This window comes from Plectropomus leopardus, chromosome 10, assembly GCF_026936395.1.
Source record: "Plectropomus leopardus strain MGB_pleo_1.0 chromosome 10, ASM2693639v1, whole genome shotgun sequence".
NCBI classification, from domain to species: domain Eukaryota; kingdom Metazoa; phylum Chordata; class Actinopteri; order Perciformes; family Serranidae; genus Plectropomus; species Plectropomus leopardus.
This window is the reverse complement of record NC_142185.1, coordinates 13,692,171-13,718,576: the sequence shown is the minus strand read 5'-3', so window position 1 is coordinate 13,718,576 and position 26,406 is coordinate 13,692,171. Positions and strand designations below refer to the sequence as shown.

The 26,406-nt window shown below is 37.6% G+C and overlaps 4 protein-coding genes across 8 annotated transcripts in view; 3 read left to right on the top strand and 1 right to left on the bottom strand.

Moving 5' to 3' along the window:
* Positions 1 to 4,174, top strand: part of LOC121948703 (ephrin type-A receptor 6-like) — a 215,899-nt gene extending 211,725 nt beyond the window's left edge. Inside the window, exon 17 of the mRNA XM_042494107.2 lies at positions 1,881 to 4,174. Coding sequence (XP_042350041.1) covers positions 1,881 to 1,995 — 115 coding nt within the window. The 3' untranslated portion in view covers positions 1,996 to 4,174. The remainder of the gene's footprint in view (positions 1 to 1,880) is intronic.
* A 1,339-nt stretch (positions 4,175 to 5,513) lies between these two features.
* Positions 5,514 to 9,703, top strand: LOC121949591 (ADP-ribosylation factor-like protein 6). Of its 4 annotated transcripts, XM_042495324.2 has the most exons (9): positions 5,516 to 5,817; positions 6,006 to 6,056; positions 6,179 to 6,240; positions 6,352 to 6,420; positions 6,508 to 6,602; positions 7,280 to 7,409; positions 8,054 to 8,109; positions 8,256 to 8,268; positions 9,194 to 9,703. In XM_042495324.2, exons 1-9 carry the CDS (start codon positions 5,695 to 5,697, stop codon positions 9,225 to 9,227), a joined length of 633 nt encoding a protein of 210 aa, XP_042351258.1. In that variant the 5' UTR covers positions 5,516 to 5,694; the 3' UTR covers positions 9,228 to 9,703. The 4 variants fall into 4 exon arrangements, with proteins under 4 accessions (XP_087939214.1, XP_087939215.1, XP_042351258.1 ...); XM_088083088.1 differs by lacking the exon at positions 6,006 to 6,056 and having other exon boundaries at positions 5,514 to 5,817; XM_088083087.1 differs by lacking the exon at positions 8,256 to 8,268.
* A 118-nt stretch (positions 9,704 to 9,821) lies between these two features.
* Positions 9,822 to 16,349, bottom strand: LOC121948617 (F-box only protein 47-like). The gene is made up of 11 exons (XM_042494009.2): positions 16,254 to 16,349; positions 15,785 to 15,981; positions 14,644 to 14,805; positions 14,406 to 14,482; positions 14,113 to 14,187; positions 13,805 to 13,913; positions 13,267 to 13,440; positions 12,052 to 12,201; positions 11,789 to 11,931; positions 11,332 to 11,491; positions 9,822 to 10,334 (listed from the first exon to the last, which is right to left on the bottom strand). Exons 2-11 carry the CDS (start codon positions 15,966 to 15,968, stop codon positions 10,234 to 10,236), a joined length of 1,335 nt encoding a protein of 444 aa, XP_042349943.2. The 5' UTR covers positions 15,969 to 15,981; positions 16,254 to 16,349; the 3' UTR covers positions 9,822 to 10,233.
* Positions 16,350 to 17,607: 1,258 nt separating this feature from the next.
* On the top strand, positions 17,608 to 24,957 carry LOC121949444 (claudin-14-like). Of its 2 annotated transcripts, XM_088083084.1 has the most exons (5): positions 17,609 to 18,029; positions 18,727 to 19,139; positions 21,197 to 21,310; positions 21,869 to 22,135; positions 23,018 to 24,957. In XM_088083084.1, the coding sequence occupies exons 4-5, from the start codon at positions 21,902 to 21,904 to the stop codon at positions 23,531 to 23,533; spliced, it is 750 nt and encodes a 249-aa protein (XP_087939210.1). In that variant the 5' UTR covers positions 17,609 to 18,029; positions 18,727 to 19,139; positions 21,197 to 21,310; positions 21,869 to 21,901; the 3' UTR covers positions 23,534 to 24,957. The 2 variants fall into 2 exon arrangements, with proteins under 2 accessions (XP_087939211.1, XP_087939210.1); XM_088083085.1 differs by lacking the exon at positions 21,197 to 21,310 and having other exon boundaries at positions 17,608 to 18,029.
* Positions 24,958 to 26,406: the final 1,449 nt, after the last annotated feature.

The following is a 26,406-nucleotide window of genomic DNA, read 5'->3' as shown; positions in this document are numbered from 1 at the left end:
ATGTGAGAGTAAAACTCTGAAGATGTCTTACAAGCTCCCCAACACTATGTTCGTGTAATGCTAAATTGCAAGAAAATACCCTTAATTAATTGGATGATTCATTTATTTCATAGTGTTCCCATCACTTGAGGAGTTTATATTTTCTTAAATACAAATGAGGTGTTTTATAATGCACACCGGATGGACAGCTGTTTATAGACATGAAATCATTTGAGGAGAAGATTACATTTCTGCACAATGTCAGCACCGAGCTAATTAAAAACACATTTCAGTCATGGTTCAGTATCAAATTCACAATGTGGAATAACAAGTCTTTATACTGAACCACAGGGTGAGGGAACCAGTCAAAAAAGGAGATTCACATCTTAACACTGGAGACAATTGCGCTACAACATCAATAATTGATAAAAAAAAAAACGTGTTTGCTCCCCTTTTTAGTGGTTGATACAGCTCTGTGTTTGTGGTGAAATTATGTTGTGTTTCACATTGTGACTGAAATGTGTCTAAAATAACTCAGTGTGCACGTCTTTGCATACATATGATGTTTTACAAAGATAGAAAAATGAGTATTGTACTTGAGTGTGATCATTTCGTAAGTACTCACTCAGCCCTTATATAACCGAGGACAGTTAATGAAGCTTATAGCACATTTGTGATCAATACATCACTGCCTTTTACTAGGCAGTATAAACATTGTCTACACGGCTCAGGCCGAGGCCACAGTCAAATGGGAATTTCTGAAAACGTGATTTTTCCTTCCTTTGTTGTAACAAAAAAAAAAACATCCGGACAAGCAGTTCTAAAGAAATCTTTCTCCAAATGAATATGCATAACATCACAGAAGTGCTGTCAAGAGCATAGAAAAACCAGCAGGCACATTTTAACCCTTACCCTGAAGCAAAGAGGACAAAGAAGAAGTTGGCCAATTAGAAGCATTAAAAACGGTGTTGCTGGAAGGCTACCTGGAGCAATGACCTCTGTAGTGCATTCTGATGACTCTGTTCTTCAATATAGTAAAGAAGTACCTGTACATTTATGTGTAGATATCTAAAAAAAAAAACATCCTGTTAGCAAGGTTAGAACTGTCACTATTTTGGCCACATCTGCCATTAAATGTTGCCTTATTTGTGATGCCTCATAAAGGATATAATGGCACACACTCTGACATTAAGAGCCAAAAACTGTTGTTTTCAGTGACCTCACACCATAAATAAGGGACGAAGTCCATTGGTTGGTGAACTCCCTTGTTGAGGCCTTGAGTTCGGCACTTTGGCCGTCGCCATCTTGGTTTTTTGTTGCCAGAAAGGACCACATTTGGTCGAGAGGCTAGAGCTGTGGAGGAGTGAGGGGTTGATCTGATCTGATCTGATCTGAGTAGCAGAGGACAGCGGACAGCCTGTCACTCAAAGTGGACCACCCTTATGAGTAACTTTAACTCTTAACAAAATATAAATGGGTGAGTTATAGAAGAAATTCACCTCCTGTACAGTTGTAATGAACCTGGCCATAGAGACCTAAACCGTTTTTTTGGTTTTTTTTAACCAGACTGTAAACATGTTTATTTCAGCTGTAAAGTTGACCATTTGAACATGGAGATTCATGGAGATTGACTGGCTTCTGGAGCCATCCTAAAGTGGCCATCAAAAGAACTGCATTGTCGGCCTTATTTTTCAGCCCCAGAGGTCGCTGCTTGCCGATAACGCAGTTTGCATCTGGATAAATCCTCAAATATACAGATGAGCGTGGAAACTAGGCCTCAAAGGGCCTCCCTGAAAAAACCTTAGGCAACGATTGAAGTCAGTGAAAAGTCCTCACATGCAAGACTTAAAGCGTCTTCGTATGTGTGTGTGTTTGTTTCTGTGTTTTCCCTCTCGGCCTAGAGATGTGAGGCGTATAGGGGTGGAGCTGATCGGCCACCAGAGGCGGATCACCAGCAGCGTACAGACCCTCCGCCTTCAGCTACTGCACGAACAAGAGAAGGGTTTCCATGTATGAGGACGACGTTTGACACAACTTGGGACGGACAGATAGATGGACCAGATGGAAGTGAAGTCTAGACCGTTGGACAGACAGTCTATACAGCCTGTGCCTGAGTCTTAACCCCTCATACAGGAGGTCATTGGACAGACTACCACAGCAGACTGCCCCTTGGTCTCCCTCACATCCAGTAGTAACAGACTATTTCCTACTATACACCCCTTACCCAGAATACCTGGCTCTGCCAGATAGACTTTAAAGACTGGCCCAGGCCCTCACTTAGGGGAATGTAATGCCTTGTTGCAGCAGCAGTACTTTGTGTGTGGAGCAACAATATCTAGAGATGTAGATTTGCAAACATAATCTACTCAATCTTTTGACTACTCTTCTTTTTTTTGTTCTTTTCTTCGCTCTGAGTTATGTGCTCATGTAGCTGCTATCGGATGTGCAATCGAAAAGTATCTGAAAAAAAAGTATCTTCAATATTTTTATTTTGGAGTTCGATAATTTATCATGAAGGTTTTATTTGCATCGCTTTAGTTTACCCTCTCTCCAGAGAATCTGGTACGCTAATACTTGAAGAAAGAAGCAAGTTATGGAGATTTCTTGAATGTTTAAAAGTGTATAGACAATTAATCGATAATTATTATCATAACCTAATATCTATATATGTGCAGTCCTGTATGTGAAAGCCCTAGTAAATCTGGATCTTATTTAAGATGTTTTATTTATTTCAGATTTTTATCCAAATCAGCAATACAGTATTATGCAGTCACCTCAGTATCTCAGAAAAGGGAGATTAAGAATTGTGCCATGGGAGGACTCTCAACCCACGACATCCACCTGTTGTTATCGTCACACGCTAAGCTCACAGAACTGGATCCGTTGCCTTCAGTTGAACAACCATACAAGTCTAATCTAGCAGTTTTTAGCAACCGGTGTACTCACAAGTTGTGCAGTAAACCTGATTTATTTTGGATTGCGAATGTTATGCATTGCCTGAAAGTACACAATCTCCACCGTCTTAACATATGAATGTTCACAGACTTTAGATATAGATAGGAGATGTTTGAAATTGTCTGGAAACTTAACATGGGCTTATATGGTTCTTCAGAATAAGCTGAAATTCATATACATTTTTATTTCTTTTTGCCTGCACGCACACATTTAGACAGCGCACTTCTGGGGCAAAGTTGATCCAAGATGTCAGAACAGAATAATCAAAATTACTGGATATCTGTAGATGACTCTACCCCGGTCTGTTCATACATTATGGTCATCTTAAGGTTGTGGCAGTTTGAGAAACCAGTGTACATAGACGTAGTCTGTAATGAAAACTGTTGGATCTGCAGTAGATGATGTCAGATTATGCCATTAAAATCAACATTTTTCTTCATGTGCTAAGTTGGTAAGTGGTGAATAGGCAGTGCTGCAGAGTATAACTAGTTAGCTGAGGTGGAGGCAGCAAAAGTAGCTAAAACCAGGTGGAGAAAAGGCAGTAGTCAGTAGGTTGGTGTGATCAGACAGAGCTGTCCCGCAGAGACAGTGAGGGACTCTAAGGACAGCTGAGAGAGAACGAACATAAACAGCAGCATCATAACTCATTATGTGTCATTCTAACATTAACAGTAACAAACACACACACACACACTAACACACACACGCAGAATGCCTTACAGTCCGTTAACCATGCAAGACAGAAACACTTTAAAGTGGTTCATAAGTTTCAATGCAGTCACAGGACCTAGCCATTAGTTTGAGTTGTACTCCATAATTCAAGAGAGCGCTGCCCCCCCTACAGCTGCGCTTTTTCTAACAAACTGGGGCTCCATGATAAATGTCAAAGGCAAACCGAGATCTTTGCTTTCAGTCACAGCGTAGTTATGCATCCAGGAGTAAAAAACAAGATGCACATCCAGACACACGCATACATATTTGCACACATACGCTCCCAGTCACAACCCCCTCTACAGAAAAAAGGAGAATATCAGATGCTGTTTGTTTAGCATGTTCTACTGCTGAGCAATGTTAGAACGTTCTTTTGTACAAAGTACAAGTATACTTATAATTCTTGTATTTTATTTTTCTATAATTTCCAAAGAGATGTTGTAGATCTTGCACACTGTAAGAGGCAGTTACAGCGAATATTTATTTGCAAATAAAGATGAACAGTTCTGGTGGTTGACTACTCATTTAATTTGGTTGCCATATTTCAAAATATTACGTTTAATATTACTTACAAAAAAAGCAACATCTATAAACAAATTTACAAACATACGTAACACACATACTAAAACAAAACATTAAAAAAAAGAATAAAAAACAACAAAAAGCCAGACTAGACACAGACAAATAAAGTATTTCATTTTAATCGCAAAAAAAGTGAACAAAGTTAAGAACATACAAAAACAAAACATAAAAAAAAATTTAAAAAAATAAAAGCCAGTCTAGAAGGAGATAAATATGGTTATTAATTTCCATCCAAAAAAGTAATAAATGCAAACAATTTTACAAACATACATAACACACCTACAAAACCAATCATAAAAAATAAAATAAAAAAATTAACAACAAAAAGCCAGACTAGACAGATTTAAAATGTTTCAGCCTATTACATGAACAAAAAGGACAACATGTGTTTAATATAAGTTTAGTTAAAAACAGCCTTAATTCAAAGGAAAAAAAGATGTCCTTTATCTTTCAGGTTGTGTGTTTTAAATGCTTAATATAGGAGAAATCTCACCAACATGTGTCACCTCACTGAAAAAACCTCAAACCTCAGCTTTAGTCTTGTCTCTTAAAATAAAATAATTTAAATTATATTTAAATAATATAATTTAAAATAATTTAATGTTTATTCCTGTTGTTTTTTGTTCTTGTTTGTTTTTTTGTTAGTAAGTGATAATGTCACACTCTTTCACCCTCTTCAACCTGGCATACCTGGTAATTACATAAAGTCAGACACATGTCTGATAACCATAAGATGGAGCTGTTGGACCAGTCACCGCAGCTCCAGATCTGCCTGAGAGAAGCTCAAATTGAATTCCTAAAATCACAATGAAAATATTATATTAGATGTATGATTTTCAGATGGGATCCATCATATTTTTCCTGCTGAGAGTTTCCCTTCTTGTAAACAAGTATTTCCTCAGTATGCTTACATATACCATAATATCTTTGTATACATGTGATTTAGAGTGCCCACATTTTACAATATTTACAACCTTGTAGCCCTCTTTACGGTTACATTTATGTTTCTGTGTTTGTTATTTCTTATTCATTGTAGATTTACGTGAACATTTGTCACAGTTTGCTTGAATTAGTGTAAACACAGATGGACTAATGCAACAGATAGTGGGTCCAATTAATTAATAATGTAAGGTTAGGTAAGGCAAGGTAAAGTGTTAGAAGAGTAAATCAAATGCATCAGGACAGGGCACCTAGAAAGCTCCGTACTCCATGATCAGGTCACCGGGTGGTTCGCAGAGCTTAATTCGCTTTAATAGGATTACCTGTCACAAGCTGGGATGCCCAGCCGGCATCCCAGCTTGTGACACTCTTTACAGCAAGTTCTGGGAACACGCCATCCACGGCTATGTTTATCATTATAGTTGCTTTGGTGAGAAATTGCTAATTTAATGTATTTACTTTGCAGTAGTCAGACTATCTATGGGGTGATGTGTTAGACTTTAAATGGTGTGGCTTTAATCGAGTGTAATGGGGCTGCTGGATAAACTGTCAGGCTGGCTTGGCCTCAGGAAGAAAGAGGTCAACGTTTTGTGTTTGGGTCTGGACAACAGCGGCAAAACTACCATCATCAACCAACTGAAACCATCAAATGTAAGTATAATGAAGTGGCCCTTACTTTGAGAATTAGAAAAAATTGAGAGGCCTATGTTTATTGTATAGTCTACTATGTGGGCACACACACTTATTAAGATACTCATATCATGATCATTTGGGATAAATATTGGCCTGTCAAAATCACTTTATTTCACTGCAATCATTCACTGATTGCTTGTTTTCAGCATTCGAATCATTTAGGCCCATTGTCAGAGGAGTGGAAACATGTTAGTCAGGTAAAGACCACATAATACTTTACTTATACCATTTCCTTGTTGACATACTTTTACCGTTACTTGTCTGTTTCTGTGTGTTTGTGTGCATGTCTCCGCCTGTTTGTGTGTGTGGGTGAATGCAGACACAGGCACAAGAAATAGTCCCAACAATTGGCTTCAACATTGAAAAGTTCAAGAGTTCAAGGTAGAATTTTATAGACATTTATAATGTGTATTTATTTGTTTTTTAATGCATTATTAGGTATCATTCTAAGCTGTGCGCTCTTTCTCTCTCTCTGTCTCTTTCTACATGCAGCCTGTCTTTTACAGTCTTTGATATGTCTGGGCAGAGCAGATATAGAAACCTATGGGAGCATTACTACAAGTATGACACACACAACATGCTCATCAGATATTTGTTGCAGCAGCATGACTGTGTGTCAGTTATAACCTCCTCTCTTCTCGTCCTCAGAGAGAGCCATGCCATCATATTTGTCATTGACAGCGGTGATAAACTGAGAATGGTTGTTGCCAAAGAGGAACTAGACACTCTACTCAATCACGAAGGTACGAAAAATATCTTCAATACTGCTTTACATATTTTGTAGAAAGATACAGTACAGGTACTATTTTTCCTGTAGAAAGTTTGATTTCCAAATACTGTAGGAATCATGCTTAGGCCTTTTATGAAATATGTTATTAGGCATGGTTCAGGGTTTATATTGTGAAATCTGTGAAATAACAAATGAAAGTTTTTTAATAAACATCATCAACATGATGACAATAAAATCTCACCAAAAAAGGAAGAAAATAAAATTGGAGTAAAAGTAACGGATTGCTTAAGTTTATTTCACTGGGCAGCATCCCTTAAAACAAAGCTATTGAGAAGATAAGATAAAACTTTATTTAACCTGAGGGAAATGACTTTGCAGCATTTGCAAACCAAAGAAGGAAAGGTGCAGACACAAAGAGCACAAATGTAAAATAAATAAATAGATAAAACATTGAGGTGACTGGTTTTACTCCTCCATCATGACATGTAGTCTAATATGATATGACTTTCAATTCCCAATGTATTATTTTAAATAAAATTGACACTTTTAAAGATATAGATAGATAGTTAGAGGTCTACACAAACTCTTTGCTAAAATTTGTTATTGGATAAACAAAACAGAATTAAAATGATTCTCTTTCTATCTTCCTCTGGCACATGATTCAGTCTTTGTGTCTGTCCCGTTTTTCAGATATCCGCAGCAAAAAGATCCCAGTATTGTTCTTCGCTAACAAGATGGATCTGCGGGACGCCATGTCTTCTGTCAGGGTCTCACAGATGTTGTGTTTGGAGAAGATCAAAGACAAACCCTGGCACATCTGGTAAATTATCTGCCTTTTTTTTTAACCCAGGCATGCTGCACACTGTAACACCGACCAAAATTTAGTTAATTATTCATCTGATTCTCACTTGTAGTGCTCGGGTCACACGCACAGTCCTATAAGGAAGCTGTGAAGTTCATGTGGGGGTCACCACTTTATGGTCAAATATTCACCCTCATGATGGGTGTGTAAGCAAAGGCCACCTCCACAGATATTTTTGAGTAGTTTACAACAGGAATCCTGCCACTGTTTGGCACTCCAAGTGCACTTGGATTAAAAAGGTTCTGTCCTTTTCCCATCTGCAACATTTTGTGCTTCCAGAGTTACAGCTTAAAGTCTTAAACTGATACTATAAAGTGAAGAGGCGTGTTTACCCACTACCACTTTCCAGAGCTTGTTTCCAATATCCGCTTATTTGTCCTTTTCCGTAGCTCAGGTTAAACATTGTTAGGAGGCACAGTTATTGGAAAGCCTGGTTATTTTACATACATGTGTTTACCACCTTGTTTACTCATTAGACAGATGGAAGGCAGGTGGATTAAGAGCTAGACAGCTTTTAACATCCAGGATCCAAGAAAAGTCACGAGAAAGTGAATGTGTGCCATGAGGAGATTAACTTCTCGACATCTCCTTGTTTTTGTCAGTGCCAGCAACGCTATCAAGGGAGAGGGTCTCCAGGAGGGGTTGGACTGGCTACAAGGTAATGTGTCTGTTCAGTAATTTTTTTATTAAAACCCTCATACTCTGCCAAAAAAACAGAAAAGTTACTATGTGCTCAGAATTTTAATGTCAATGTAAAAGTGCTGTCTGAATTAAGACTTGTGTTGTTTTTTTTTATACCCATAGAACAAATTGCACAGTGAGTATTATCATGCCTTGTCGTGTCAACATGTAAAGTGACTGTGGTGGTAGATTGTGTCTCAGCATCTCTCTGGATGTGTAGGACAAATGAGCATTACCAAAAACAGGAGGTATTTGTGACTGTAATTAACACTAAAGAGAAAAATCTTGTAATATTAATCCTTAGAAACCTGGACTGAAATCACTTTTCTTGTGGTGCATCAAGACGTCTTATTATTATTATCTTAGTATTTAAACCTTTGTTTGGTTTCTTTTGAAAACATTTCAAAGAAGGAAAATAGTAACAATGTCACCCAAAATGCAGGAATTCATAGATTTAGAGAAAACTGTATTTATTATTATCATAACTATTTATTTATATATTCGTATTTAAGTATTTACAGAATCACTTTGAGATCTTCAGGTCTTTTTTTTTTATTTTCTGACTTTTTTGTAGTTGTTTTTTGCTCATTTTCAAGTAATTTACTTTTCTTTACTAATTTCTTGCCAATTTCTGGGTAATTTCTAGAGTCTGCTCAATGCCTTCTTCCCATGTTTTTTTTTTTAAATAGAAATTAAGACAATTTGCTTAGGTTTCCGAGGTTAAAATTACTCATCTTCCCCTACAGACATAAATACCATCCAAATTGAACTTTTGTGTGGTAGCTTATATACTGTAGATCTCCTCTTGTCCAATATGAAGGTAAATCTCTGTGTTGTGTACATTTCCTGGTGTAACTGCTCAGCAAATCAACTCAAAATAAAAGTCATATTTTTTTGTAAAAATGCCAAAAAGATCAGATATGGTTTTGAATTATTTAAAATATGTTTTGCATCACAATTACATGTTTTTCCTCAAAATCAGTTGGGTACAAATACAGCACAACCAGCTCCAAAATAGGAAAATTATAGAGATGTTTCTTTCTTTTTTTTCCTACCATCAGATCATATCAAAACAATGAGCACATGAACGAGTGAAATGCCTGTGACCGTGGACATGATGTGGATGTGGTGACTGGATCTCATTTACCGCCTGGTGAATTCATCACACTCCGTGTTATAGGCCTTAAACTTCATTGTTAAAATCTAGTACTTTTTGTGCACGCTCCAACTGACACCATGTTTCTTTAAAAAAAAAATTAACAAATCCTGCTAATAGTACAATTTGTGTGCACGCCGTAAAGTGATTATTTAAAGCGGCCACTAATAGTTTGGTACCAATGTTGTAAATCATTACTGACACTAATGTGAATGCAGTCTGCATAAGACACTGAAAATATCCTGTATGCTGTTTCTGTACACAGAAAATGTTTAACATTTGTATCTAAAGCTGCCTCTTTTTTGTTCTGTGACATATCTTTTAATTTAAGAAATTTCATCAACTTTTTTTGAAACTGCTCTCAGTGCTGAATATTGTACTGCCTGGAGGATAATAAAAGCTTGTTATTTGCTGAGGGTGTGCTTTGTTTCCATTTTTTATGTGATGGTAGCTGCCTTAAATACTTACAATATACAAAACAAATAATGACAAATAAAATTGAAAATATAAATTTATTAAATTATACAAAAACAATGAAATCATTGCATCACAACGACATTTACCGAGGGGTTCAATGTGAATAAATTATAAATAATGTCAATAAATATCACTCCAGTGAATGAATAAATATTAAATATGTTTTATAAACATAGTAATGAACAAGATTTAAGAACTTTGAGGAAAAAAATATAAAATATGTATAAATAATCATTCTGCTGCCAAACAGCTCTTTTTCCAACCAACAAATGCAGTGTGTTTTTTATATCATAGAGTGAACCTTCGATTTCTCCGAACTTTCAAAGCTACCATAAAACATTTTCCCAAATCCTTCTATTTTTGTAAAAGTCCATCACTCTCTTTAGTTCACTTCTTTAGGTAACGTCTTCATTATTGAAGTTTGTATTTTTCCCACCTCTTCCTTGACACTTTCAATTTGCATCACTACTATTTTAGGAACATGTGGAGGAATTTGGTGTGGAAGCGAGCACTGGAGTCCAGAAGGACACACAGGGTCTGGAAAGTCTCCCGGTCCTCGAGGTGGTTCCCTGAGAGCAGATGATAGCATTAATAATGAGTTTTTATACAGCACTTTAATGTGAATCAGAGGCTCTGCAGGTCTATTCAAAGAAATATCTTGGCCAGTGGTTCCCAGTTCCGAACATAAAGTGTGTTTTCTCTAGCTTTTCTCAGATCTACCTCAGTTTAAAAGCTAATACAATGAAACAGTCTAAGGAGGAAATATCTATCTTTGGTTGAATTGTTCACAGCTAATAGACTCATGAAGCCTATGATGACAGGGTGTCTTGGGTCACGAGCCAAAGAGGTTGAGAACCATCAGTCTATAGAATACCAATATATTTACAGTATGTGAATGTGTTTGAACTGAGAAGCACATTTCTAAAATCACTCCACTTATTTCCCTTAAAACTCATTCAGTATGCTCTACAATTATATTCACATCAGCAAAGAACATAACAACATAACATAAGAAATACACCACTACAGAGTTTTTTTATTAGCGTGGGTACCAATAAAATAGCTCCAAACATTTTAAAAAGGGACATAATCATGAGGGCTTGCTCTAGGTGGCAAAATTGAGAAGAAAAAAAAGAGAGGCAGAAAATATTTTCAATATTTATTTTATATTTTCATATATAAAAATAAATAAAAAATATTTTCAAAACATAAAAAAATCCTACCACTACCACTCTACCCTATATAAGCTTGAATGTTTTTTTTTTTTTATAGGTACAGAATACATACAGACAAACAAATCTGTGATTGTGCATTTCAGTCAACATCTCTAAATGCATCATATTTTCTTTGGTAACTGTTTGAATCTGCCTACATCTCTGCACATGATGTGATTCTCTTGTTTGTTTTGTTGGTTTTCTCTCAAAATGTTACCATAGCTTTAACCGCCACTTTAATGCTGTAGTTACTTTTCCGTCATACTTTTATGAGTACAATATCAGTATCATATATTATATCCTGGGGTCAAGACGAATCAGATTTGTACTGCAGGAAGCTGCACCACCTTACCTGTTAGAGAGAACTCAAAAAACTCCCTGGTGACCTCTGAGAACATGTTCTCCAGTTGATGGATGAAGCTGAACCGTTCGGGAGGCGTGCTGAACGTCCCGCAGATCTGCTGCACCAACTTCACCGCCCAGGACATGTGATAGCCGTCCTTCTCACACACCTGAGGATGAAGAGAACTGAACCAATCAGCTCTGACCAGATCTACAGATCAATCATGCGCCCTGCCAATCACAAACTGCTGCTGAGGAAAAAAAAATATTCATGAAGAGCTCTGCCGGTGCTGCGTTCATGTCTAAATTTAGAGAGGGGACACAGAATGACCCCTATCCTCACTGTCGTCAGCTATCGCCACATATAGATTCCAATTCTGTGAGAAATACTGCCGTAAATGAGCCTTAAGTTGATGCAAATTTCCTTAAATCTATTCATCTGATGATAAAATAACTAGGGTTCCCACCAGTATGATGTACACGATGAGTCTGGAGATCTCAGGAAGTCGTCCATTGATGGCCTTGCTGGCCAGAACAGTGTAGCAGAGACTGCTGCCACACAGCACCAAGAGACGAGCCACATTCTCCACATGCCACGGCTGAGGAATGACTGAGGATGATCAAGCGCAGGACAAACAAGTTACGTTTCTTTTCACTTTGGCAGCCGGTTACCCTCATTTGTGTCTTTCTGTGACATGAAAACTTTTTTAGGAGAACTGAAGTATGATACCAATGAGTTCCTCAACGATTGCCAGCAGTAAACTGGTTGTCTGGCCTTTGTCTTCTAGTTTACCCAAAAGCAGGAGGATGGCCCTGGCCAGGTCCCACAGAGCGCTGTGAGGAAGCCCCCTCTCTGCCAGATCCTGCCACCCGCCGGTGCCTGCATGGACGAAAGAAGCTCACTGTGTCATGCACGACCACATCACAATGGAAAAACTAGACAAGCTGGACAGGAGGTGAGCCAAGTTTTCCAACTACAGCCAAGTGCAAGCAGTCATTTGGTGCAGAAAGCAAATCACTTCAGGACAAAACTTGCCACTAATGTATTATTTTTTGTTTAAATTTAAATTGCTCAGTACTTACCGTAACCAAGGGGGATTACAGTGATTGTGTTTTCAGAGTGTAAACAAATCCAGGAACTTTCTTCTCAACAAAACAAAAGCTGGCCCTGATTTATTTGTTCTCATAAAGTCAAACATATAAACTGATTATTTTTATAAAATAGTATAAAATAGGGTTTGTAGCAATATTAGATATACCATAATATGAAAGTTGAAGTTTGTTCAACCAAAACTTAGTGTGGCCTGGCTTTATTTCTTTAAAAAAAAACTTGGCAATGAGCAACAAAAGAAGAAATGAACCAAAAATGATCAAGAAATTAGTAAAAAAAAAAAACAAACTAAAAATGAAGGGTTTTTTTAAGTTTAAAAACAAAGATAATAGATTATAGAACCTAATTTATATTATTATATATTATTATTATTATTATTATTATTATTATTATTATTATTATTATTATTATTATTATTATTATTATTATTATTATTATTATATATTATCATGATAATCACAAATATAGCTTTATTTTACATTTACATTTTAAATTTTAAATATGTAATTATGATAAATAGAAGTATAGGTTTTCACTAGCTTTCTTCTTTTTTCCCCGGACATTTTTTTCTAGTTTTAAAAGAACATTTTCTTACATTTCTTACCAAGTTGCTCGATGTCTTTTTCCCTATGTTTTTTTTAATTAATCGCACAAATTTGCTCAGGGTTTGAAGTTGTAAAGTTTTTTAAGGTTAAAGGGAAGTCTAACTGATAATAATAATAATAATAATAATTGTCATTATTATTATTATTATTATGTAATACTGTGAAGCCACAATACTTTCTGAACTGAAAATCTCATCCCATTGTAACCCTAGTATGAAAGTAATCTTACCCTCAGGCAGCAGAGGTCCATAGAGGATTAACAGTAAGTGTGCCTGGCTGACCATGGGCCAAGGCTTCAGGAGTTGCATTAGCCAGAACTGACACTCTGTCTGGCTTAGCCACGGGTCCAACAGAACTTGGCGGCAGAAAAGACGGAGCTGCAGCCTTTGGTACCACCTCACCCCTGAGCACGGACAAATGAGTAAAGACAGATGTATTATTGTATTATCTAGTTCAAGATTTTCACAAGGCTCAACAGGAGAGTGATTCTCATTCAGATTTTAATCACCTACGAGACCCATGCATGCTGCTACAACCAATGACACTAAGCTGACCCAGGAAAACTAAGATGCTTATCTTAAATGCAGTGCAGACTTCATTGGTTTTCACCAGGAGTGATTAATATTTCTACAAAAAAAAACCCTAGACTATCAGAATATTTTTTAAGATGTTATAATCCCCACATATTAGTAGAAAGAATAATGTCCCCGCTGGTGGTCCGCTCTATATTCAGCAACATTTTTACTTCCACACAGCGAGAGACACACCTGGTTTTGCAGTGACGACAGCATCTATTTTCTGCATCAGATTTGTGAGGTCACACAGGAAGTTGAACACTCTGTGGCACTCCAGCTCATCCCACCCTGCGATCAGCGTCTGCAGAGTGTTCAATAGAGCATACATTAATATTTTCATTAACAGAGAGGACTCATATTTCCCTGCTAAAATGATGCACTGGGATAGGACACTGAAAGATTTCTCGACCTTAAATATTCAGTGTGTCTACCTGGAGTTTGTCCACCCACATTCAAGTGACATTTTATTACACAACACTGTATTTCTATGAGGCCCTCACCTGGAGGAAGACTCCATAGCAGCTGAAGCCAATGCAGTCTGGTGCCAAACACTTCTCCAACAGGAAGCAGGGAATCTGAAACAGAGCCTCTTCATTAGCAACGGTTATGTTAACTAGATATCAATGTGGCTGAATGATATATTGTTTCAGCGACAGCTTTGCAAAACGTGCATTTTCAGCTTTCTGGTAGCAAATCATTTAGCCTGGTGTAATTAAACTTTCTTTTTTTAATGTGGCATTTAATACATCATATTATCTAACTTTGCTCGCCCTCTCACCTCTCCTTTTCGTACCTGTGAAAACTTGCTATAGATAAACTTCAACCTGTCCTTTGTTGGTAGCAACAGCGTGCATCTCTTGAACAACAATCCTGAGACAATGAACACAAAAGCACATCATTAAATTAAAAACATATATTAATTATTTTCTTACCTTTTACTTGACAAAGTAGCTTATCTCTAGCACTATTGGTTACTTATAAATACAAGATATAAAGTCTCGGAAAACAGTGAAAGAAACACTGCCACTCACCCAAGTCTCTGTAGTGTCCAACAGTGGATTTTTGCTCAGGGCAGGTGCGGTGGTGAAAGCTTTGAATGATTCTTTTATTCCTCCAGGTTAGAGTGGAGATGTAGTCCACAACGGATTTAGTGATATCCTTGGACACCATGCTGAATACGCTGAGCTCCAGCACTGACACACACATATTTTCATCTCATACATTTGAAATTTTGGAAAATTAACTTTTTTTAAAATACAAGGACCAAAAAAGCATTGCTTTTTTCACCTGTTTTTCTAATACTGTCCTAAAAATAGTGGTTAAATTGAAGAAATGAACATAAATTATGGTATACACATGCAAAAACTGTATCGCACAAAGTGTGTACACATACCTCAGTAGTATTTGTTATATTATTGATCATTAATGTACATATGAATCTTGAATTTGAAATACCCAATGAGTGCTAATCAACGCTCAACCACGTACTGTACAAAATGTCAGGACTTTGATGTAATTTAGAGCAAATGATGTAGTACTTGTTTTTGTTACCATGGCGTTTATTTCTGACTTAGTCAGCAAAACACATTAAAGTTTCAATCGCGTTTACGTATTCATAGGTTATGTTAAAAGGATTACCGATTGCACCTACCCAAAGGTGGAGTGGGTATTTACATCCTATATTTCATTAAAAGTATTAATACCTGTTACCAGTTAAAATCCTGCATTGAAAATGGTACTTGAGTAAAATTACTAATGCAATCAGGAAAATATGTACAAGTATTACAAGTAAAAGTACCCAGTGCAGGAAAAAAAATGTCAATTCAAATCAAAATAATTAAAAGGAAAAGCTGTAAATCCCCATATCTGAAAAGCTGAAATGGTAGAATGTATTGCATAAAAATAATTTTTAAAATGATCAATATAGTTGCCAATTATGTATGGTTTTTGTGGCCATACAAATAATCAAATAATTGTGGTGGGTTGAAAGATGAGATATTTCCCTCTAAAGTGTACAGTGGAGGTACAAAGTGGCAAGAGATTAAAAAACTCAAGTGAAGTACTGCACATTTGTAAGTACGGTACTTGCGTTAATTTATATAGTTACATTTCACCTAGGAAAAAATAATATTGACATTTTATATTTTCCTTGCATTTCACCACAGTACCTACCAGACAGTTTGTCCAGGATCATGTCAAACACCTCCGCCGGGAGTCCGTGGAAGAAGCAGCCGCTGGTGTTGGCCTGGCTGCGGGTCACGACGCTTCTGGTCGGACGGGGCCGATAGTGAGTCCTCTTGCTGGATTTGTGTGTCGCTGTGTACCTCCCTACACTTCTGGAGGCTTTCCTCACCATTGCGCTGACCTAACTGTAATTAACAAAATAAGGCAAATTTGACGTTAAACTAAAATATATTCTCAAATTACCTTAAAGTTAGCTAAAAAATCACAATTTCACCGGAGACGCAGATATGCTAGGTCACTAGCTAACGTAGTTAGCTAAACCACTTCACTGAATTTCTGAAAAACTAGATTCATATCGCTGCGGTTTCGTTACTTTAGGGGTTTTTTAAGGCTGTCAAAGACTGAGATATGTTACCATAGGAATGCAAGCTAGTGTCAAAATAACAGAGTATCTTACCAATTTAGTAATGTCAACAGGCAGGAATATGCCTCTGCTGTACAGCTCAGGTCAGCTGTGTTAGTCTGAAGTAAATAAGACAACGGCGCGAAATTAATAACTTTACTGACAGTAACGGAAGTCTCCACGTGAAGAAGCCTGTCCCACTTTGGCTCTTTGAGGTAAAAATGTTTATATTATTCAGATCAGGTGCCATAAAATGCATTACTAAGGACAACCAAAGTATTCAAAATGTCTGTAAGTAAGTAACGTTATAAAGCAAGGACGTTTTAGGTGACTTTTTCTCACTTCATCATTTTGTGTAAATTACATGGTCTTGTCTATTTTCATTACAGATTAATCTGCTGATTATTTTATAGGGACTGTTCATTATTTCTGGAGCGGGGTGGGGGGCAGTTGAAATTAATTATTTTAAGCACTTGAGGGGGAGCTGTGTTTTCGATTTGGCTTAGGGGAAAAACATACAAGTTTAAATTTTGTATTTATTTTAAATACCCTCAGAACCCCAAAATCCACATTTGCTTTTGAAAGGCGTTTTCTAAAATCACACCATTTATCATAGTCATAAAATTGTGAAATGGGGTTAATTATGTAAGTCATACCCCATCCACCCCTTACTTGAGTAAATAAATAAAGCACATTTTCTCAAAGTAACAGATTAATTGTTCGCTCTATAAAATGTCAGCCAATACTGAAAAATGTCCATCTCAGTTTCTTATTGTCCACGGTGATGTTTTGTCAGACCAAAAGAGATATATATATATATATATTCAGCTTAATATGATATAAAACAGAAAAAGTAAAATCTCCATATTTTAGACGCAGGAAATAGCTTTTTGTGCTATTTATGCATGAAATATTACCATAATAATTTATCAGTTATCATAATAGTTGGGGATTATTTACTGTAGATCAATTTATCAATTAGTCAACTAATTGTTGCAGCTGTCATCTCTTCCCAATGAAATTATCATTCTTAAACATCTGATGTTTAAGAATAATTAATTGATTATTCTTAAACATAATCCAGTGGTAACAGATTGCCCTCGATTTTATTTATTGCCTACCTATTTATTTTAAAAGATGTATTCTGCACACACACACACACAGTGTTTTAAGTCATTCTTGCTGATTAGGGATGAGTGTTAATCATCTGTTAGGGTGGGACAACTTTTACTTTTCCCGGTGCTTTGAGTTCACAAAGGCTGATGACCTCACATGACTCCCATCATAGCTCCTCCCAGCCTCAGCCTGAGCAGAGGTCTAATCAGCCAGGATGAGCAACACCCATGTGGGAGTGCTTTTAAAATACACTAACTTGTATTACATAGATTTAGACAGTGTTGGGTATGCCTGCATATATGAGGCAGTGTGTACAGCACAAAAAAAAGAGAGCAGCTTTTGAGACCTCTGAAGATATAAAAACACCAAAAGATGAAGGCCTGTGCTGCACACGCCATCATGGCTGTGTTACCCTCCAGCACCGTGCAGCTATGCTCAGCTGCTAATCACGGGATTATTCTGCTTAACTAAGACTATTAAGTGTTCCACATTCAAATGGCGTCTCCCACAGGCAGACCTTGGAGAGGATCATCCCCTCACTATAGAGCTCTCACAGAGCAGTGGGTACTGCACCAGGCTGTTGTACACCAACAGGATGTCATGGTAGGTTACACCTGGGGCAGAGGAAGACGAGAGAGAAGGAAGAAGATGGACCGCAGACGAACCATGACATAAAACTGCAGTTTTGAGTGGCCTCACCTGGCTCACAGAACAGTATGTATCACACACTCAATCATTTTGGTACAGTTTGGCTATTAGCTTTGCAGTGTTGCTTTTATGGCTTAATCCTCTGAAGCCTGGATCAATGTCAATTTTCTTGTGATGCATTTAGATGCCTTTTCACAGGTATCTAAACCTCTGGACCCTGAGCAAATTGGTTGGATTTCTTTCAGAAATTGAGCAGCATGACGAGAAATCTCCTGCAAATTGCAACAAATTAATAGATTTAGAAAATATTTTTTTTAAAGCTAGGGAGAAATTTCCAGAGAACTACATTTCCAATCACCATAATTATATATTTACAATGATTTTACAGACAAGTTATAATTTTTAGATCATTTCTGTGTTATTGTTTGTTTGTTTTACTGTCCTTTTTGTTCATTTTTTGTTTGTTTGTTTTGTTTTGTTTGTTTGGGGGTGGGGGGGGGGGGTGCTCATTTTCAGGTAATTTTCTTGTACTTTTGTTATTATTTTTGGGTTATTTCTTCTTGAACTGCTCATTGTCTTCATCCCATTTTGTAAGGAAATCAGACCAATTAACTCAAGGGGTTAAATGCCTCCTAACTGAACCCTAATTCAATAAGTTAATATGAATGTTTTTCCAAAAGTTGCTTATAAGTTGATATGTTATTTAATTAGTCATATTTTTCTTCATCCTTTCTTTTCTTTGTGTCCATTATTCATTCAACAGATGTGGGGATGCAGGGAGCTGAATTATTGAGACCAAAACAGCACAGCCAGTGAGGACAATATCTCCTCTGTCTGTCTCTGCTTGGCAATGCTGCTCTGCCTCCGGGTCCACAAATTTATCAGTCAATAGCAACAGGCCAGCACAGGGACTGTGTCTCGTGTCATCTCTGACATGATGCTCCTGATGCCGACAGGGATAATGTTGCTGCTGCTGATGATAATATCTAACAGCGGCCAGTCAAATATCTGATAATCCTGCAGCACAGACACATTTTCGTTGTCTGTTGAGGCAGCAGCAGAGACAGAAGGAGCTGGTCAGGGTGGAATCGGTGCCAGTGGCCCTATTTATCTGGAGGAGTACCGTCTGGACACCTGCTGTGACCATGGCTTTGTAGTCCCTGTGTGACCTTGTTGGTGAGTACCCAAATATACAAAGTTTTTTTTCTCAATATTAAAATGTGAAAGCTAAAGCAGCATCCCGTGTGCAATATTTTATTTGTGTAGATATGCAATTGGCAAGTGTCAGAACTTGATGAATATTATATCAGTTTTGCTCTTTGTTGGGCTCATTTTTTGGCAACCTGAAACACTGGGCATCGGCTTCAGTTCAACTCTGTGGGGACACACAGATGAAACTGGGAGTTTGGGGGTTCACCGTCAGAAATAATTTCATGCATTCTGGTGAATTTTTATTTACCAATTTGTGCACGTTCTGTATCAACTTTGGGTGTAAATGTCTTTAATTTGGTCAAAATAACAGTGCTACTTTTATCTTTTCATTGGGGGTGCAGGGTCAAATGCACATGTTCTGAATATGGAGGGGGATGTGCCACCCCCGCCCCCGAAATCTACGCTTCTGATGAAACATGACATTTGTCACAGCCTTGCCTTTGTTCCTATGGCTCACTTGTTATGCCTTCAGCGAAGTCAATCATTAAGTAAACACAATGCGGCTTGTATTTCTGATATTTTAAGAGGCCCCATCAGTGCCAGGTCTAACACTGAACAATAAATCTGGCTATATAAACAGCCTCTGTTCTCTCAGGAAGTTAAAACAATGGGTCTGTATAAGCATGGTTTGGTTTTTTTGCTATCAGATTTTAAAGGGACAGATCACCTTAAAATACTAAAAAAAATGAATATTAATATTAAAATACTAATTTTTCCTCTTACCCGTGGTATTATTTATTGATTCAGACTGATTGGTGATTGGTGTGAGTTGCCGACTGATGGAGATATTGGCTGTTGAGATGTCTGCCTTCTCTTTCATATAATGGAACTAGAAGGCGCTCGTCTTGTGGTTCTCAAACCACCAAACAAACAAAAAACAGTAATTTCTCTTTTCAGACACATAGATATCATGACCCGGTTACTCAAGATAATCCATAGACCATGTTTGGAGCAATTTCATATAGAAACTATTTTCTTTCTACCGAACTACACCTGCTAACCATATCTGCACGCAGAAGGAAATGTGCATCTAGTCACAGCTCAGTGGTACTCGGGCCGGTAGCAGTACATGCATGCTTCCTTCTGCACCGTGATACAGTTGGGGTTGTAGTTTGGTCCAAGGAAAATGGTTCTAACATGTAACTGCCCCCAGAAAGGTCAAATTTCAAATGTATTTTTGCCACTTTGAGCACCACAAGTTGAGTTCCATTTAATTCAATTATGTTGGAAAGAAGGCAGACATCTCTACATCTAATATCTCCAACGCTCGGCAAGTCACATCAAAACGATCTCGATTGATTAAATAACACTACAGATAAAAGGAAAAAAAGTATGTATTTATGATTTGGGGTTAAAATGTCCGTTTAAAGTAACTGCTTTCATACTTGCAGGTACAAAAAGGAATTTTGCATCTTAATGGGTATCATTCACCGGTTAAGTAAAAAACATTTTTATTCATTTTTAGGGACTTGGGTTCTCATTATTTGAAAAATTGCCAGATCATTATTATATTTTTTTTTTCCACCAAGAGAACATTTTGTTCAAAACATTTAGAGGGTACAAAAGTAAATGCTTAACTACAAACGATTTTCTCACTGAGGCCGAGAGCTTCCTGGGCAGTTGTGGAATTTTTACCGTCTTGTGTAAAATTCTAAATGTAGGACTAAGTGTCAGGTGATTTCAGGTCAGAGATTAAATTGGGCATAATATAAGTCGGTCAGTCATTACCAACATAAGTCACTACTGTCCTGTTTTGTCACAGTTTAGGGCCCATCAGCTAGAAGTGCTCTGTCATCAAGTCATTCAGTCCCTCTCTCTCAAATACCCTGCAGAGCTGTGAAAAATGTTCAAAGTTAGTGGTTTATAACAGTACTCTCAGCTTGGGTGGTTTCTGTAAATGTTTAATTTCCTCTCGCTCTCTCCTTTCCTGAGGGGTGGCAGGAGCTTAACAAATAGACTGCTGTGCTTTGCCCTCCAGAGGAGAGCGTTAAACAGGTGAAGCTGAACACTGCTCTCATTAGTTACAGATGCAGTCACCTGCCACTCACCAGAGACTCATGCCAGAGAGTTTCCACAGCTATTTCTGCCCGCACTTCGGAGACACTTGAGGAATGGCTCAGACTCTGTGACTGGATGTAAGCTCAGTGGAATTTACTGTATGAATTTACTGGGGACCGCGCAGATAACAGGAGGAATCCAGCCTCGTCTGCAGACTGAGAGACTTTAGTTTTGTTCTGAAAGTGTTTTGTTTATATGTGGCGAGATGCTTCTGCATGTTGATTTTCAGTGGATCCAATGCATATTCATGATCCTGCTTACTGACGTGTATTTTGAGATATCTAAGTGCTATTAATTATCTCCCACTGTATCAGTATTCAATACTATTCTGAATTCCACGAGGAAAAATTGGCATTGACGGCATACAAGTTAAATTCTTATTAAAAGATAAACGTGACAAGGCTGTAAAACAACAACATTGACTTTTCTTGTCCAAGGTAGTAGCAGAGAACAGCAGAATGACTGGTAAACATTAACAATATGAGAGAGTGAGAGGGCACAGCTTGTGTCAGTGTATTGATTCAGCAGAAAATGAGTCCTGACACGGTTCCAAATACTTACAAATACAACCCACAAACGCTAACTTACTAACTTGCATAAACAGTGATATTAATCTATAACTTTGTACTTTGCAGTTTGACCATCCGTCATAGTCGAGGGCGTAAATCATGGCCAACATGGCGGTTCAACTCCTTGGCTTCTTCCTGGGGCTGCTGGGGTTTGCAGGAACTGTGGTCGCGACTCTGCTCCCCCACTGGCGCAGCACAGCGTACGTGGGCTCCAACATCATCACAGCTACCTCCTACATGAAAGGCCTGTGGATGGAGTGTGTGTGGCACAGCACAGGCATTTACCAATGCGAGGTGTACAGATCTCTACTGGCGCTGCCACAGGACCTGCAGGTACTACACATTTGTCATTTGGTGAAAGTTTTTATTTAAAGGACCTTTATCTTATCATGAGAAATAACCAAAAAAATATTCATTTATCATTTAAATTATCAAGTCATGATTTTTCAAGCAAAAATGCCTGACATTTTCAAAAGTCAGCTTTTCTACTTTTTTTTTATCTTATATAAACTGTAAACTACAAAAGAAGTATTTCCCCTTAAAAAAGATGGTCATGGTTTACCACACTAAATTTCCCACATTATTATTATACAAAGCAAGTTTTCAAATCAGGAAATGGTCCTTTTAATTGAATAATTGAGAAAATAATCAACCAGTTTTATTTCATTTTGTGATTAATAGTTAATTTGTCTGTTGATTGATTTTTTAAAAATTTTTACTTTACTCGCACTTACTTGCATTGCCCAGATGGATAGATTGATGGTCTGGTATGGCGCAGTTGCAGTTTTCTAACCCTAAAGGCTAGAGTCAGACTCTGTTTAAATTCCAATGTTAAAGATATACGATGCAGAATTTTTCCAAAAGACTAATATATGGACTCATACAAAAGTAATCCCTCTCAACTGTCCACTAATATTGTGTGAGATCGTATTTGTTTGCATGGCTACATGTTCTTGTTTTCTTCTTCTTTTCTGTATTTGGGATGTTTCTGGGTGAGGAATTGTCCACGTGAGGTGGAGAATTTATAAAAGGTAGCAAGAGTGTGCCAGACCATAACCAGCAGGTATCCGAAGAGAGCTCCAAAAAATATCGAACAAGAGTGAATCTGGGGTTGACTTTCTCATTCACTTTCACTCGCGATACCGTTAACAAACAGTAACTGTACATTTCTGCATTGTGTAGTTTAAAGTGCTCGTCTATTCTCTTCTGCGTTAGGCTGCCCGGGCGCTCATGGTGCTCTCCTGTGTCACATCAGTCCTTGCATCTGTGGTGTCTGTAATGGGAATGAAATGCACCCGCTTCGCCCGGCACTCGTTAATCAAGTCTCCCTTGGTCCTAAGTGGGGGGATCTGTTTTATCTGTGCCGCCCTGCTCTGCCTGATCACTGTGTCCTGGACCACCAACGATGTCATCATGGATTTCTATGACCCCTTCCTTCCCAGCGGGTTGAAGTATGAGATCGGCCTGGCCGTGTACCTCGGCTACGCCTCATCCTGCCTCAGTCTGACCGGAGGCCTGGTGCTCTGCTGGAGCAGCAGCAGTGGCAGGTCACAGAGGCCCCTCCATGTGCAGAGGAATCGACCACTATCACCTCCCCCTGCCTTTAACCACATATATCCTCCTGCACCGCCCTACAAACCCCCCGAGGCCCTGAAGGACAATCACGCTCCTTCACTTTGCTCCCTTTCCAGCAGCTACAGCAGCGGCTACAGGCTCAGCAACTACGTCTAAGACCAGAGGAAATACTAACACGATACCTGCAAAACCATGGGAACTCTGGTGAACAAAATGACTTTTATTGTCTTAAAGACTTTAGTCTCCCATAACACAAAAAAATCGAAAAGCAGAGATGTTTTGTTACTTCACCATCTTTGACTAAAAATCAGATTTTGAAAGGATATTACAAATGACAAACTGCTGAGGCTGTCATCTGACTTTCACATGACCAGATTTGACAGCCAAACAAAACTCACATTGTGAGTGAGAGTGAACTGAGAGCAAAGACCCGTTGACCTCCTGCAATGTACATGATGGACCAGAAGATGGCAATATTTTACTGAAAACAGCCGAGGAGAGACTACACAGACATGCAGTAGATCCCTCTTTCCTACCACGTTAGAACAGGTTTCGTTCTGGTTGCCTCACCTAATTTTGAACAGTTTGGAACATTTCAACCATTTCAACCAACCAACTATTCAGAACCAAAATCAAGTTCGGTTCTCAGCTGGATCCAAAAACAGACGATGAACAAGGCAACAATAGAAAAGTCAAGTAATCATCAAAAAAAAGAACAGTATGGAATGGTCTCATGGATAGTTGGTCCATGCATGTTTTTTGGGTTAAAACAAATATCTTTAAAAGCAGCACAGATGTTTGCAGGTAATCAGTGCAATGCACATTTTTCCTTCTACTGCTTATTCCCATTGTGCATTATGCAACACCCTCCTTTGACAACATCCTTGATTACAATGGTTCCCCTCAAAACTGGTGGAAATGCAGAGTGGTTTGCTAGATATCGCCAAGGTTTCAAGAATCCTAAACAGAACTGGTTCAAGAAGCACAGATAATTTAAGGGAAAAGAGGTAACCATTTCCTTACTGTATGCTATAACACTTTTTTATGGATAAGCAATTGTTCTGTTCCTTCTGTTGTTGCCTCCTTTCTAGTTAGGGCAGAGCAATATATTGATAATATATCTATCAGGATATGAGACTAGATATCCTCTTAGATTTTGGATATGGTAATATCAGAACTGTCTTTTTCTGACTTTAAAGGCTACAGTAAAATTGTGTAGTTTTCTGAATTTACCAGACTGTTGTAACTCTTCTTTTATTGGCCTTTTCGACTCAAGTTACTATATCCACATTACTGATGATTGTTTATCAAAAATCTCATTGCGGAAATATTTTATGAGTCAACCCAACAATATTGTTGCAATATCAATATCAAGTTATTTGGTAAAAAAGAAAAAAAATGTGTTAATTGATTTTCTTCATATTGCCCACTCCTACTTGTAGTTGGGTTTAACTTTTTATAAAAGCTGATGTAAGTATAATAGTTCATTTAAAAGAAATGGATGATATTTTATCCCAGTATTCAATATTTTCGTACAAAAGAAAATAAAGTCAATGGCAGTTTCTGATGATTTCAACATAGATGAGAACTTTACAAAATGTTTTTTATTGTTTTTATCAGCATTCTTCAAACAGCTGATTGGATATGTCAAAGGAAGAGAAAGACAGCTGTTACAACAACATTAACCGACCTGGGGATGCTTAAAAACAGAGCCACAATTGACAGTATTAGTTTGACTTGTGCTTTTCAATTAAATTTTATTTATAAAGCCAAATATCACAAATCACAATTTTCCTCCGGGTGCTTTACAATCTGCACAATATATGAAACCCTCTGTCCTTATAACCCAACAGTGAACGGGGAAAAATACATAAATATATTGACAGTACATATACAGTATATGATAGCATATGTATATAATATTATTTGTATAATTAAAGTATAACTTAACTTTATAACAATAGCAGTAGCAGTCTTCTGGTTGTAGAAAGTCCATATATATGCTGTGACAAAATCCATTTTTTATTATTTACAGTTTAACACTTAAGAAACCCTTCTGCATTCATGAGCAACAGACAGTGGATCTCAGTCGAACTTAAACTTTCATGTACAGTGACATCTAGAATATGTTTTGTGAAGCCTGAGGAAGCCACTGGATGGCAACAAAGATCTTTTGAGAAGGCAGCCTAAAGCCCTCAGGTCGAAATTATTTTTATTTGACTTGATCAATTTATGCATATGGTGTAAGCTATAGTCAAGATGAAAGCACTGTTTATCAATCGCTCTAACATGGAGTCCATACATCATATATGTGAAATTCTTCACATTCGTGGATGCATATGTAGTTTGTGATTCATTTTAGGCTTTCCAGGCTGCTTGCTTCTAACTACCTGTAACACTGGACGTCTCTCTGAGCCTTATTTGTTGGAAAACCTTCCAATTAGAGGTGCCCTCTGTCTAGCAGCCTGTCAGCTACACAGACACTCAATTAGAGGATGTGTCACAACTCAAGCAAGTCACTTATATTGTCCCCAGCAGTCACACTTTTCATCATTAACATCTTTACATCAAGGAGCTAATTTAGATAGTTAGTAAACAGTGTGTTTTATGGAATTCAGCTGTATAAAATGCTTGCTGTAATGATTGCTTATAGAAACTAATGCTTAAATTTGCTCTAAAAAGTGAGTTCATTTTCAAAAAATGCTACAGAAATCAAGCACTTATTAAAGCTGAAGGCGTAATGAGACAGAAAAAGCTTCACGTCAAAGCAAATGACAAATAAGGCCAAAAACTCAACTCTCTAATGGCATTGAGCTCTTATTATAGCCACATTTTTTTGGAGTGAAGGACAGCATTGCTTGGTTTGTGAGCCCTTAGTTTTAAATTTCAGCACCATGGACAGCAGCCTGAACGCTTCAATGAAACGAAGTTACTACTTCTACTGTTTTAATCATCTTTATATAATAAAAAGTGTATAGTCTTTTTAAACAGATTTATGCTTGATGCATTCAAGACTTGATTTGATAACA

What these genes read in the sequence shown, in the direction of transcription:
- LOC121949591 (XM_042495324.2), top strand. Translation starts at nt 5,695, where the DNA reads ATGGGGCTGCTGGATAAACTGTCAGGCTGGCTTGGCCTCAGGAAGAAA. An exon ending in GAAAAGTTCAAGAGTTCAAG is followed by an intron (nt 6,241 to 6,351) that starts GTAGAATTTTAT and finishes TTCTACATGCAG; the next exon opens with CCTGTCTTTTACAGTCTTTG. An exon ending in GACAAACCCTGGCACATCTG is followed by an intron (nt 7,410 to 8,053) that starts GTAAATTATCTG and finishes TGTTTTTGTCAG; the next exon opens with TGCCAGCAACGCTATCAAGG.
- LOC121948617 (XM_042494009.2), bottom strand. Translation starts at nt 15,968, where the DNA reads ATGGTGAGGAAAGCCTCCAGAAGTGTAGGGAGGTACACAGCGACACAC. An exon ending in TGGACACTACAGAGACTTGG is followed by an intron (nt 14,483 to 14,643) that starts GTGAGTGGCAGT and finishes TCATTGTCTCAG; the next exon opens with GATTGTTGTTCAAGAGATGC. An exon ending in GCTATGGAGTCTTCCTCCAG is followed by an intron (nt 13,914 to 14,112) that starts GTGAGGGCCTCA and finishes AACACTCTGCAG; the next exon opens with ACGCTGATCGCAGGGTGGGA.
- LOC121949444 (XM_088083085.1), top strand. Translation starts at nt 21,902, where the DNA reads ATGGCCAACATGGCGGTTCAACTCCTTGGCTTCTTCCTGGGGCTGCTG. An exon ending in CGCTGCCACAGGACCTGCAG is followed by an intron (nt 22,136 to 23,017) that starts GTACTACACATT and finishes CTTCTGCGTTAG; the next exon opens with GCTGCCCGGGCGCTCATGGT.